The 15,051-nt window shown below is 40.5% G+C and overlaps 1 protein-coding gene across 3 annotated transcripts in view; it reads left to right on the forward strand.

Moving 5' to 3' along the window:
• Positions 1-15,051, forward strand: part of pphln1 (periphilin 1) — a 140,879-nt gene that overhangs the window by 85,515 nt on the left and 40,313 nt on the right. For all 3 annotated transcript variants that reach the window (XM_063058339.1, XM_063058341.1, XM_063058340.1), the window contains exons 6-9: positions 4,559-4,930; positions 7,739-7,818; positions 8,556-8,675; positions 9,701-9,838. In XM_063058339.1, coding sequence (XP_062914409.1) covers positions 4,559-4,930; positions 7,739-7,818; positions 8,556-8,675; positions 9,701-9,838 — 710 coding nt within the window. The remainder of the gene's footprint in view (positions 1-4,558; positions 4,931-7,738; positions 7,819-8,555; positions 8,676-9,700; positions 9,839-15,051) is intronic.

The raw sequence follows: 15,051 nt of genomic DNA on the forward strand, positions 1-15,051 counted from the left end.
TTGGCAGGTGAAACTTGTGGCTGTGAATAAATCTCAGGATCTGGGGCCTCCTTCGTGTTGACTCTGAGACTCCAGGAAGTGGTTTTGATGGGTGGTAGCCACCTTTCTTCTTCCTTTTCCTTGTTCTAGTTTGTGCATCTTGATCTTGGGAAGGTGCTTTTAATTCACTCAAGTATCGTCTTCCATTCCTTCCACTGCTTCCTTTATGATCTGATCTCTCTTGGTTTCCTCATCCACAACATTACCTGATAAATCCTCTGTTTTTGTATCTCTATTAACTCCTTTCTTTTTGGCCTTCCATTCATCTAGCTGGGCTTTGATCTTTGCATCATCTTTTACAAACAGCTTTTTGTCACCCACTTGAAGTTAATGCAATAATCTTAATGCACACAGAGTAGATTCTGCTTCTTAATATTCACAGGAGCTGAATGCTTGCAACTTTCCTGAAGCTCCTTGTACTCTGCTCCAGCTTAAAAACCAAGCCACATTTCGCAAGTAACTGCTGGATTAACATATCAGACGCTTTCTCAGATACGTTGCCTTCAAAAACTGTTAGTAGACTACTGCTTTCGTCACCTATGTTTCCTTTGAGCAGCATGGTTCTTCTTTGGTCCAAATGTTTTTCAACCAGAGGCTGGCACCAAAACCTGGTTGTCTTTTGTTGGACAATGAATGATTCATAGTGTTTGGCGTGGAGACGGTTATGGCATCATCCAGTATCTTTCCTGATTTGCTTTCTTATGGCTTCATTGTAGGGGATGTGGCATGCAAATTGTAAATGGATCTCCAGTCAATCCCTTCCCCACAATGCTGGTCCTCCTGTTTTTACCACATATAAGCCCAATGTGGCTTAGGGCTGCATACTGAGTCCCCGCCTTTACTCCCTGTATACCCATGATTGTATCGCCACCCACACCTCCAATCTGCTAATTAAATTTGTCGACAACATTGCATTGATTGACCTTATCTCAAACAATAACGAGGTAGCCTACAGGGAAGTAGTTATCTCTCTGACACAGTGGTGTCAAGAAAACAACCTCTCCCTCAGTGTCGCAAAGCCAAAGGAACTGGTTGTGGATTACAGGAGGAATGGAGACTGGCTAACCCCTATTGACATCAATGGATTTGGGGTTGAGAGGGTAAACAGCTTCAAGTTTGTTGGCATCCACATCACTGAGAACCTCACGTGGTCTGTACACAGTGCCTCTTTCACCTCAGATGGTTGATGAAGTTTGGTATGGGCCCCCAAATCCTAAGACCTTTCTACAGGGGCACAATTGAGAGCATCCTGACTGGCTGCATCACTGCCTCGTATGGGAACTGTACCTCCTTAATCACAGTACTCTGCAGAGAGTGGTAAACTTCCCATGATTCAGGACATTTACAAGGACAGGAGTGTAAAAAGGGCCCGTAGAATCATTGGGGACCCAAGCCTTCCCAACCACAATCTATTCCAGCTGCTGCCATCTGGGAAGTGGTACCGCAGCATAAAAGCCAGAACCAACAGGCTCCGGGACAGTTTCCTCCACCAGGCCATCAGACTGATGAATTCACGCTGATTTGAGTATACTTTATTTTACATTGACTGTTCTATTTATTATAAATTATAAATTACTATGATTGCACATTGCACATTTAGATGGAGACGTAAAGTTAAGATTTTTACTCGTATATGAAGAAATCAAAAAATAAAATCAATTTAATTCAATTCAATTCAATAGTTGTTGTATCTCACTGTTATGAATGTCATTCCCACAGGAGTTATCTTTTCTCCAGTATAAGTTCTTAGTTGGATATCTGCAGGTGTCAGTTCAGTATCTTTGAAAAGCTGTTCAGACTCATTTTGTGGAATGACTGAAACAGCGAAACCAGTGTTTAGTTCCATTTTAATTAAATTTCCATTCACTTCTGGTGTAAGCCATATTGCTTATCTATTGGTTTTCACCCTGTAAATCTCAAGGCTACATAGTCCTGTGTCACTCTTGTCATTATCAAATTTAATCAACAGCACATAGATTAGTGCTCTTTTTGAAACAGCAACTTGACTTTTTAAGCTTTTTCTCTTCACTGTGCTGCCCATTTATTTTTGCCTGCTTGACATGCTCTTTGTATGTATCCTACTTTGTTGCATGTTCTGCAAATTTTGCCTTTAAAACTGCACTTGTTTGGTGTATGTGAGCCGTTGCCACAACGGTAACACAATTTGTTCACCCAGGATGGTTTCTCTTTAGATGCTGCAATTTTGTTCAAGCTCACTTCATTCCTCACTGCAGCTCAATTATTTTTCTGTCTGCAGTTTCCAGCAGTTTCCACTGCTTTTTTAAATGTAAGCTGTACTTCTGTTGGGAGCCGTTTTTGAATGCTTTCTTTTAAGATTCCATAAACTAAACAATCTCTTGGTGTTTCATTAAGCCCATCACTGAACTGTCATTGTTCAGAAAATCTCTTTAATTTAGCCACGTGTGCTGATATAGGCTCCCCTTCTTTTTGATTCCACTTGTGAAACCTGAAGTCTTCAGCAGTCAGCAATGGCTTCGGTTCTTTCTAAGTGTTCCTGTGTCACTTTGACAATATTAGCAAAGCTCATTTCTGCTGGATTAGTTGGAGCGAGTTAAGTTGTATACCTTTAAACCCAATGGACTTGGAAAAATTGGTACTCATTTCTCATTGGCTTCTTATTTGCTTTAAAATATTGCTGAATTAACTCAGTATACATATTCCAATTATCTTTTGTGTAATCAAACATGATAATTTTTCTGACATAGCCCGTCATTACTGATTTTTTTCATGATTAATATCACCTGATACTCATCCTTTAGTCCTTTCCTGACTTTTTTTTAAACTCGATCATGTCTTCCCTTCCAAAGGACATGTGCTGCGCTGCTTTTTTTAAGATCTTGACTGTCTCTGTATGTGCTGGGTTGCGCTTTTTTTTACTTGCCGTTCCTCTTGCTGTGATTTTTTTTAGTGTAAATGTCTCAATGCGCTTCAACAGTTTGGTAGCTGTCTCACGTTTATTTTTTTTAAATACCTCAGCACCAGTGTTATGTTTTGTAACTTCAAAACATTATAATGATTCAAAGGAAGACATGAGGGTCCAAAATATGGGTCTAACTTTCTGTTTACGTGCGAGACATGCATGTATAACATGGTAGTGTGATGACGTGTGCAATTCATGTAATACATGTAACGCGTAATGAATTAATTAAATGAACAAGGATGCTTATTTGATCTATATATACTAGATTATTGATTCTGATTGTTCAAATATTACTAGAATATTAAATACACAACATGAATTATTTTTTTTAAATGAGGCTGCTGTATGACTAATAAGAATGAAACTTAATATTAGACTGCTTGTAACTCTCAATTCAAATTCTAGTATTGTAATCTTCCTACATATTGGGAACCAAATACAAATGGAAAAGGAAATTTCAAGTATCAGAGCCCTTTTTGCACTTGTTGCTTTCTAATAATTTAGTGAAGTTTTAATAATTGACTTCTGGGTTATGGTGCTTAATTAAGTAGTTAGAATTTTAATGATTTAGTTCCTTTCTAATGTTTCCATTATGTTTGACTGTCAAAATCTATTGCATCTCCTTTTTTTTTCAGATATAATTTAAAAATAGCCTCGGGTTTTTGGCCTGCAGCTAAATAACTTTATTCATTGCTGCTAATCAAAAGATTGAGCAGGCACTAGAGAGATGAGTTTTTTGAAGCTCATTCTGACTTGCCTTTCAAATTATCACCAGCAATGAGAGAATTAGATACAGGCACAGTTGCATAGTCATCAAGAAGGCTGACCAGTTGCTCAGGGCTGGAGAATTCTCAGGCAGGAAACCAGATATTTAAAAAGCATCAACGATCATTTTCCATTTAACTGTTTACAAAAATTGAAGGATGTATATCTGGGTTAAGGTGGAATCTGGAATACCATAAATATTCCAAAAAATATACTGTAAGAAGAGGGAGTTTTACTTCTTGAATGGTGCGAGTAATACATCACATATTTGTTTTACAATGTCAGCTGGAATATGGCATTAATATTTCAGTTCTAGTACTGCAACAGAACACCTGAGGCATAGGCTATCATTAAAAGGCTCATCCATACTTATGTGCTTAACTGTTTATATGAGACCAACAGAAGGTGCCATTGGTGTTGTTCATAATGATGGAAATGTTACTGTCATTTTCACCACAACTCGTAGGCCAAACATTTCCAGTGCAAGAAGTGCATTCCATTTCACTTATGGACCAATTATTGTGGCTATTTTTATTTCTTGTTACTCTTGTATGCAATTTGAAAGCAATGATAATATATATTTGTGCTTCCAGAAGTGAAAACTTTATCACGTGATCTTATTGAATACAACCAAGCCTTTATATATTGTTGCAGATATCAATACTGAAACAAAGTAGCATGCCTGAAGTTACCTCTATCAGGATAAGTAATAGTTTTAATAAAGCGGACTCAATAAATACACTTAAACCAACGTATGCTTAAAGACTTGATCTACAATTCAACATTTAATGTTGCTCTTGTCCGGTTCATTAGTGAGATCTCCATCAGAGGAGCTGCGTAGCCCCGGGTCATTGCACGATCCAGACCCTCATACTGCGGCATCACCTGTTGCAGGCACCCAGGGGAGAAGGCACCGGAAGCGGTGTGAGAGAAAACAGAAGCGCGGTAAGCGCGCTGGAGTCCGTCTTAAGTTAAAGATTGCTGCCCGCGGGCTGGCTGTCCCGTCAGTACCGCTCTCCAATGAACACTCCTTGGAAAATAAACAGCAATTGACCCAGAGCGAGACGATGAACTGCAGCACACATAGTCGTACAGAAACTTGTCTCCAGAACAACATCCCAGACACAGCCATCCAGCTAGAGGGACTCGCCAATTTTCGTGCGGATAGGAATACCGCAACGTCTGGTAAGACCCGTGGGGTGTGGGATTGTGCATTTACTTTAACAAAACCTGGTGTGTTAATGCTACACTAGTTGCAGCCCACTGTTCCCCACTGGTGGAGTTTTTAATGGTGAAGAGTAGGCCCTACTATCTACCAAGAGAGTTCACTGCCACTGTGATTTTGGCTGTGTATATTTACATCCCCACCCCACCCCGTGCAAAATGCTGGGAAGCACTGCGTGAACTGTACGGCACCATTCAGTGACCTTTGGACTGCACAACCTGACTTTTTTTTTTATTGTAACTGGGGACGACAACCACACAAACCTTAAAAAAGTCCTACCTAAATTTTTTCAACATGCTGATTGTGCTACCAAAGGAGGGAACATATTGGACTTGATTTACACCAACATTCGTGGTTGCCCCCCCCCACCCATCCCACTTCCACCTTAGATACTCTTGATCATATATGTTATGTGAATTGCTGCATACAGACCACTGCTAAAACGCGCCAAACCAGTGCATAAAGAAATCAGTGTTTGGCCAAAAAGAGCCATGTTACAGGACTATTCTGTCCCTAAACTGGAACATGTTCAGGGAAGCAGCTACTTATGGTGATCAACATCGATGAATTTGTAGGATCTGCAACCGGCTACATGGTAAAGAGCACCAAAGACGTCATTGTCATTAAACCCATCACCATTCAGGCCAATCAGAAGTCATGGCTGACAGCAGAGGTCTGGGAACTTCTGAAAGAATGAGATGCTGCCTTCAGTTTGGGCATGAGATCACTCTCAAGACAAGAGCTGTGCTTTTTCTGTGCCATCAGGAAGGCAAAACAGGACAATACACAAAAAAATCTATAACCATATCTGTGATTCTAGAGACAGTCAGGATGGACATGGGCATTCAAGCCATAACTGACAATAAGACCACCCTGTGCACCATTGACAGTGACGCCTCTTCCTGGTAGGCTGAATGCCCCATATACATGTTTTGATGCCCGAAGTGATGTGTCGGTGAGAAAGGCCCCTCCTTCCCTCGAGGAGCAGCCACTGTCTGCCACGGCTGGTGTGAAGAAGATCTTAGCAAGGGTCAACCCATGCAAAGCTGCAGGGTCTGACAACATACTTGGCTGTGTGCTGAGAGACTGTAGCTCAGCTAGCAGATGTTCTCACTGATACCTTGAACATGTCCCTGGATGAGACCACTGTCCCTACAAGCTTAAGGCCACCACCATCCCAGTGCCCAAGAAGCTTAATGTATCCTGTCTCAATGACTACTGTCCTGTGGCACTGACCTCAATAATAATGAAGTGCTTCAAGCTGCTGGTCATGGACTCCATTAAATCCAGCCTTTCCACTGCATTGGGTCCCTACCAGTTTGCATATTGCCCAAATCGGTCCACTGACAACGCCATAGCTTCCGTCCTTTATACAGACTTGTCCCACCTGGACAGTGGTGTTTCCCATGTCAGATTGTTGTTCGTTGACTTCAGTTCTGCTTTCAATATGACCATTCCCAAGAAGCTGGAAGGAAAACTGTCCATGTTGGGCCTCAGTACCTTCCCCTGTAGCTGAACCTTGGACTTGGTGATGAAGAGACCACAGACAGTCCATACTGGCAGCAACATCTCTGGCTCTGTAACGTTGAGCACTGGTGTCCCCTCTCTCCCCTTCCCCAGGGCTGGTGCTCATCCTACTGTTCATATTTTCTAACACATGACTGTACTGCCAAGTCATTAAGTTTGCTGATGATACAATGCTTGGCCTCTTCAGCACCAGTGATGAAATACCGTACAGGGAGGAGGTAGAGCAGCTTGTGGAGTGGTATAAATACAACAATCCAAGTGTCAATGTGGACAAGATAAAAGAGGTGATTGTGGACCTCAGGAAGTAGAGGCTGACCACTGCCTACTACCCATCAATGGCTTCGCCATGAAGAGAATCAGGAACTCCAAGTTTCTTGGCGTGCACATTACTGCCGATTTCACCTCGTCTTTCAACACCAACTCTTTAGCCAAGAGAGCACAGTAGCACCTCCACTTTCTGAGGAGATTGAGCCAAGCCATGTTCTACCCTGCCCACCCCCCATTCTCACTACGTTCTTCTGGAGATCATCAAGAATGTACTGACTAAGTGCATCACTGTCTGAAAATTGAAATACATCAGATCACAAGACTGCAACGGATAGAGCAGATTGCTGAAAACATCGGGGTCACTCTCCTGCCCCCATTCAGGACATATATCAGAAGTGCTGCATATGCCGTGCCTCCAACATTGTCAAATACTCCTCCCATCCTTCCCACAATCTCTTTGACCTCCTGTTGTCAAGCAGAAGGTACTGCAGCATAAGAGCCAGCACTGTCAGGATGAGTAACAGCTTCTTCCCCCAGGCTATTAGACTTCTTAACGCCCTGCTGCCAAACAAGCACACATATACACCCTGACTGAATGCCCTACCATCCCCCCCAACTCACAGGTACAAAGGCATCCTCCAATGGTCACTTTTCTTCTTTTATTGCTGCTGTTTCACATATTTATGCTACTGCTTGTTTTCTTATAATAGTGTCAGTAACAATATATCGTCTTACATAAACATGCACTTTGCATTTTATGTCAACCTGTCAATCTTCATGCCATGCCTCTCAGGGACTTGTGCTATTATTATTTTGCCACTGTATGTGCTGGATCAGAACTATATCTGCTACGTGTGACTATATGTACTGTGCTTTTCATCTTGGCCCCAGAGGAACAATGTTTCGTTTAGCTGTATACATGTGTATGGTTGAATGACAGTAAACTTGAAGTTGAACTTGATTTGTATTCCCAGATAAGGAAAGATCTGTTTGTGCATTGATCCCTTCAAGAGATGCATCTCCATCTATTTCAATACCACCAACCTCTTCAAAGGTAAACACATCTTTATGGTTATATTTACAACATTCAGCAATCACCATGAAAGAATGTGCTATGATATAATTAATGTAATTTATGGAATATCTATCAAATAAATTAATCTATATAAAGTAAAGAATGTCCTAATTACTTAGTAAGAACAATACTGCAAATTATGTTAACAAATAATGAAAAAGTATTTCGCTTCAATGACCATAAGGTGGTGTTTACATAACTGTAAGATTAAAAAGTGTACCCAGAAATTTATTATAATGTAACAATATATTTGGAAATTTTTTTGTCTATCATGGGGACTGAATTTGTCCTGCTTGTCTTTCAATAACTCCTCTTCTTTAATCCCACCACCTGAACATTGCTGCCAGGACAAAAAAACGATGTTTAACTCTACAGGAGATTGCTTACATTCTGAATAGTTTTGTGGCTATTAGATTGGCTTCTTTCCTAAATAATATATTTTTGAACTGCCTCCCTTCAAATAGAAAGGGCTTAATTGTTTGCAGTTTGGAGGAAACTTATTGACTTTATTTTATATTGAATTTATAGATTTACTAATTATAAGTCTACATTATTCATTTGGCAGTAAGTGAGCAGCTAGTATTGTTGACTTGTGCAGAGCAAAATCCTTTTGGCGCATGATTTATTTATTTCTTGGTGCAGAGTGTGGGAACAGAGAATGCCAAATACAACTGAAATTAGAGCTTGAAAAGTAATGTGCTGCTTCGTTTCATTAGAGTGCAAACTTTGAAAAAGGCAGCAAAACATCTGATAATTTGAATGAAGAGATTGTGAATGAATGGAGTTCTGAACAGCAGCAGATTCCTGAACTTGAAATAACTGAGCACAATAAGGGTGTAAGTATTCCAATTAACAGTTTCTATCACAGAATTTAAACACATTTGAATGCCAACTAATTTTCATAACTTTCTATCCCATTTCTTGATTTTTTTTTTAAGAATGTTTTCTTCACTCCTTGTATTTTGCATTCTTTCGGTCTCTCAAATTAGGTACTTGTTTTCCAGGACGTCTTTATCATCAAGATCTGTACAGTCATGCTATTCTGTGATTTTATTTTCTAGTTTAAACTCATATTATTTGCTCCAAAACTATAAATTATTTTAAATTCTAGCAACTACTTTACATTCATCCACAAAATCTCTCTCTGATGGTTGAATCTATCTGTAATCTAATCCAATTTGTACCATGTACAAATTAATCTCAAATCTACCGTTAACTGTTAATCTCTGCATTGTCATTTAATAAAAAACCAATGCAAAATTCTGTGGCATGATTTGTAGATGTCTTTTTAACTGTATATTTGAATTTCTTTTGTTTTTGCTTTCCTTAATCCCTGCTGTCAGCACTCTTGTCAATTGAAATATTATATGATGTACATCTAATCACTGTTGGTTTTTACCTGTGTATTATTTAAATGTTGCTTGAATTTTAAATCTCTTCTATTTTTTAAAACTGATCCTTATTTACAAGAACAAGTAAACTGTACATAAAGCAATTGCTGCCTGACAGCAGTATCTCCCATTGTTATTTATCCGGAAGCACTGCAGCACAGTGCTTATGGCACCAATACACACGTGCACACATAGCTGAGAGCTGAAGCAGTATCACCAGTCTCCAAAGGTCACTCATAGCTAATGCATCTGTACATTTTATGTGCCTCCCAATAGCTCAATAAGCACACCAAGTAGGCTGAGTTTCATAAACTCACTAATTAATTCATTTGAGTTGCTTTCAGTGTTTTAATTTATTGGGTTAACTGAAGGGGGATTTAATTTCCAGCTAATACATGCTCTTCATACAGTTTGTCATTCACAGTTAAAATATAAAGGGACTATGTTACGTATTGCTGTTTTGATTTTAGGATGCTGTTCAAATGTTATTGCCAGAAAACTTGGATGATCCAGAGATGAGCACACCAGGACCCATTGACAATATAGACCTGGGTCAAACAGATCATCGCACTAGAACAATTGCTGAAAAAGCCAAGGAGATTGAAGAGGTTAGCATCTTTAATTTTAAGTCAAAACTTCCATTGTTGTTTCATCAACTTGAATACCGGCAAGATAATTAATATTTGCATTAATACCTTGCCATATTTTAATGAGTATGTGCTCTACTCCTCCTCTCTTTCCTCCAAATATCAGGTCTCTCACTAAAGTTAATGAACTGCATCGGTCATAATTCTATGTCCCATCATCTCTTTCTCTGTGCCATTTGTTTAATTGTATATCTGAACAGTTACTATGAATGCATTGTCAGGATGAATAAGTGCAATAAATTGAATCAAGTCTTATTCTTGATTCACTGGACAGTTGACACTTGAAGAATCATCTTTAAGTACAATCTGCAAAATGTCCATCAGATAGAGAGTGCATAGGAGATAAAAATACAGATCCTCAATAAATTATCATGTTATGAAGACAGATAAAAGCATTTGTTCACAGACTTAGAGAAAACAATAATCAATATGATAGCTACGGTATGCAAAATGGAAAAGATGATAAAGCTAGTTTATTACAGAGATCAAGATGATGCAGATCCTTCCCAGTTTATGAGCACTTGACTTATGTACAGCCCGTACATATGTTAAAGAGATCAACGGAATGGATTTACTGGATGCTGCGGGGCTGCAGAGGGTTTTCTGCTGTGTGTGAACTCAGTTGACAACTACAGGTTTCCCCCACCATCCAAAGGTAGAGCGTTCCTATGAAACGGTTCATAAGAAGGAATGTCGTAAACTGAAGAAGCAATTACCATTTATTTATATGGGAAAAATTTTTGAGCGTTCGCAGACCCAAAAAATAATCTACCAAGTCATGCCAAATAACACATAAACCCTAAAATAACAGTAACATATAGCAAAAGCAGGAATGATATGATAAATACACAGCCTGTATAAAGTTGAAATACTTTTCTATAATCATTGCCGCACTGTCCACTGTTGTGAAAATCTCACGCAAGCGCTCTCGGCAGAAATACTCTCTCCAGTAACCTTTAAGCTATGAAGCTGCCAAATCATACCAAATAACACATTAAAAAATACACAGCCAATATAAAGTAGAAATAATGTATGTACAGTGTAGTATCACTTACTGGAATCGGGAAGACAGCGCCGAGCACACGTATGATGGTGTGTTAGGCTGAGTCATCGGAAGTTGGGGTGATGCAGTGTCCCCAACCTCCGGGCCATGGACTGATACCGATCCGCGAAGCATGCAGTGGTGCAGCAGTAGCTGGGACGCACCCAGCACATCTTTAAGAAAAAAGCGGAAATAAACAAGCTAATTAATTAGGTGCTGCCCGGCACGTAAATATCAGCCCAGATCAGAGGCGAAGCAATTGGCAATCGCCTCTGATCTGGGCGGGCATTTACATGCCAGGCGGCACCTAATTAATTAGCTTGTTTATTTTGGCTTTTTTTCTTAAAGATGTGCTGGGTGCGTCCCGGCTACCGCTGCACCACTGCATGCTTCGTGGCAATGTATCGGTCCAGGGCACTGGGATGTCATCTTATCGTTGTCTGTTTCCATCAGGGTAGGCAGGTCATCTTCTTCTATGTCTGCCTGCCTCAATGTCGAAGGTTGAGGTTCATTGTCTGCTGTGGCTGATGTGGAAGGCTTGGAAAACGACAGTATGCTTGACTGCTTAGCTTCGCACATTTTTCTATCATACTCTGTAAGCACTCAAACCATCCTGCAAATATGCCCTAAACCTACGGACCCTTTCAAAATTAAAGTCGTACTTTTCTGCAATCATTGCAACAAAAATCTCATGCAGTTGCTTCACATTCAGTCCCTGGATGACTTCACTTCCGGTCCGTTCGCTACTGCATTCGGTTTCGATTGTTATCCTTTCCTCTTCCAATTGCGTCAGCTCTTCATCTATCAGTTCTTGGTCATGGGATGCCAAAACCTCTTCAACATCATCTTCGTCAACTTCCACAAGCCAAACTCACTTTGTCCTTATTTCGTTCACCACGATCGAAATGCTTAATTATGTCTAGTTTTACGTTAAGTGTAACACCCTTATGAGCTCTTTTAGGCTTTTCTGATACCCTAGAACTCATCTTGCAAACGGATGCTCAAAATAAATCGAGATAAAGCACAGACGCTCACAGGCACGTGTTTAAGCAATGCCAGCTAGAACGCAGTTCCAGGGGAGGAGCTTGGCTGCTCGGGGCACGTGCTGCCTTTTCTCGTAACAGTGAAAACACCTTCTGTTAGCGAAAACAGGTAACTAATGTAGGTCTTTCATAACAGCGAGGTTTCGTAAAGCGAACGTTCGAAAAGCGGGGGACACCTGTATATATCCAGCTTGTGAACTGTCGGGTTACAACAGTTCACAGGAACAGAATGCTGTCCACATAACTGTGGGAGAACTGTAGGAGTTAGTGACCTAAATTTAAATTAGTGCAAGTACGTTTGAATGCCCAGTCTTTGGAACAGTGAGGAGAAAATTTAGAATCATTTGAAATATACCTTTATGGCAGAGGTGAGGACAACAAATAAGAGTTTCAATTTGAAAACTGGCCTTTTCTTAATTTTCCTTGCTTCCATTTATTACTGGAAGGCACAGCCATACAACATTTAATATGGTGCTTTACAGCTCCAGGAACCCAGATGTGATACTGACCATGATACTGACTCTGTTGGTGGAGTTTATAAATTCTCTAATGGACTGAATGGCTTTCTGCTGTGTATTCCAACTTCCTGACAATTAACCATCTACTATAAATTGATTTCTTACTGTCACATGTACCTTGGTACAGTGAAAAGCTGTATCTTGTATGTCATCCACAGAGATAATTTTATCACAGCAGTGTACTGAGGGTAGTGCAAGGGAAAACTAACAGAATGCAGAATAAACTGTTACAGTTACAGAGAAAGTGCAGTGAGAGCAAAGAATAAGATGCAAAGCCATGATGAGGTAGATTGTGAGGTCAAGAGTTCATCTTTTTGTGCAAAGGACTATCTTTTAAAAGTGGGATAGAAGCTGTCCTTGATCTTTGTGGTCTGTGCTTTCAGGCTTTTGTATCTTTGCCCATTGGAAAGAGGGAAAAAGAGAGAATGTTCAGGGTGGATGGAGCCTTTGTGTTGACTGCTTTCCTAAGGCAGTGAGAAGTGTACACAGCATCTTTGGAGGGGAGACTGGTTTCCATGATGAGCTGACAGCATCCACAATTCTCTGGCAGTAGCCATATCAAACCATGTACATCCTGATAAAAATGTTTTCAGTGGTGAATGTATAAAAACTGATAAGGGTCAATGGAATCTGCTGAATTCCTATGGAATATCTATGGAATTCCTCTGGAAAAGTTATTGGTTGGAAGCCATTAAGGCATGTTACCTTGTTTTCTATGGTACTGGGATGATAATGATTTTCTTAAAGCAGGAACTGCATGGATGCATTGGCATAACTAGTAACAGTTAAATTCCAATACTTTTCCTCAGAAGTTACTGAGGCCCTCCGTTAGTCAACGTTGACCATGGATGTTGCATCCCAGACATCTACATGATATGCAAGCCAGGGCAGTACAATATGGAGGGCATACTGTTGCCTGTGCAGCAGGCTCTCCATGCAGCTTATGAATCCAAAGGAATGGCAGAGTCCTTTACAGTTTGGCATCAGTGGAGTCGTAGGAGTTGCCAGTCACCGTTGAACGCAACATAGGACTACATTAGGAACTCCAGCTCTGGATTTTTCCTTGGGGTTTACTCCCAAAGCTTCCCCATGAGCAGATATAGCCATAGGCAAGCAGAGGTTTAGGGTCATGGTTTCCCTTCTAGATGAGCTGCCAACCACGGTTGACGAGGCCCATCTGCCCAAAGCGACTGGTTTTAAGGCACCAGTAACCCACCTTTGCCCCTTGTCTTGCCAGTAGAACGGTTCTGCCACACTTGAAGGCCTTCAGCTGGACTTGGTTGTCAGAGGCTATTCGAGGTGCATGTCATTGGGAGCATTGTGAGCTTATCCCCACTACCACCCCCGGCTATAACAACTTTAAGGAACTTCAGAAGTTATCTCTTAAGGGAAATAAACAGTTGAAATTTTGGGCCGAGACCCTTCATCAGGAGTGGAAGGGAAGAGAGAAGAAGCCAGAGTAAGAAGGTGGGGGGAGCACAAGCTAGCAGGTAATAGGTGAAATGAGATAAGGAGGAAGATGTGGGGGGGGGAGAATGAAGTAAGAAGCTGGGAGGTGACAGGGGTAAGAGGTAAAGGGCTGAAAAGGAAGGAATCTGATAGGAGAGGACGGTGGAGCTTGGAAGAAAGGGAAGGAGGGAGGGGCATCAGAGGGAAGCAATGGGCAGGGAAAGGGAGTGTGTGAGGGGGGGAATGGAAAAAGAGAGAAGGGGAAAAATTACCGGAAGTTCAAGAAATCAATGTTCATGCCATTAGGTTGGAGGTTGCCCAGGCGGAATATGAGGTATTGCTCTTTTGAGCAGAGAAGGCCAGGGACCAACATGTCAGAATGGGAAATCAAACTGAAATGAGTTGTAAAGGGAAATCCCACTTTCGCTTTGTCCACCCATTACCTCCCTTTGGCTCCCCCCCCCCCCACCTCCTCTTTCCTCTATGGTTTCTACTAAAGTGTCAACTGTTTATTCTTCTCTATATATGCTGTCTAACCTGCTGAGTTCCTCCAGCACTTTGTGTGTGTGTGTGTGTGTGTGTGTGTGTGTGTGTGTTACTAGATTTTGAACTACTTTTCTAAGTGCAAAACTATATGATTAGCTTTGTTTAAAAAAAAATTCTAGGTGTTCTTATGTGACTGTGTCACCATTCCTAGAATATCCTGATATAATGTTCCTAAATTATGACGCATGATAGATTTAATTTCTGTTTGATCTCTCATTAGCAGCATAGACAAGATGATTAACTCAGCAGAGCAGAAATTGAACTTGTCTGATATTAATTTCAATAAAGGATTATTTAAAAAGGGCAGAGGAAAAGCAGTTTGTATTCTGTATCATCTAAACATAACTTCAGGATGTCGGAATTGAGTTTAGATGAGCGAGTGGGTGGGGGAGGGGGGTAATTTGTGTTTCAAACTCTCAGCATGATATCCCGTACCAACAGCTAAAAATATTTTATCCAGTGAAAGGCTCAAATAGTTTGCCGTGCTAATTTATTTCCTCCTGTAAATAAATTCCTTAGAGAAATTTAAAATAGATTTCAATGTATTAATTATATTGTAAATCCATGCAATTTGCA

The sequence above is a fragment of the Mobula hypostoma genome, chromosome 9 (genome assembly GCF_963921235.1).
Source record: "Mobula hypostoma chromosome 9, sMobHyp1.1, whole genome shotgun sequence".
Classification (NCBI taxonomy): Eukaryota; Metazoa; Chordata; class Chondrichthyes; order Myliobatiformes; family Myliobatidae; genus Mobula; species Mobula hypostoma.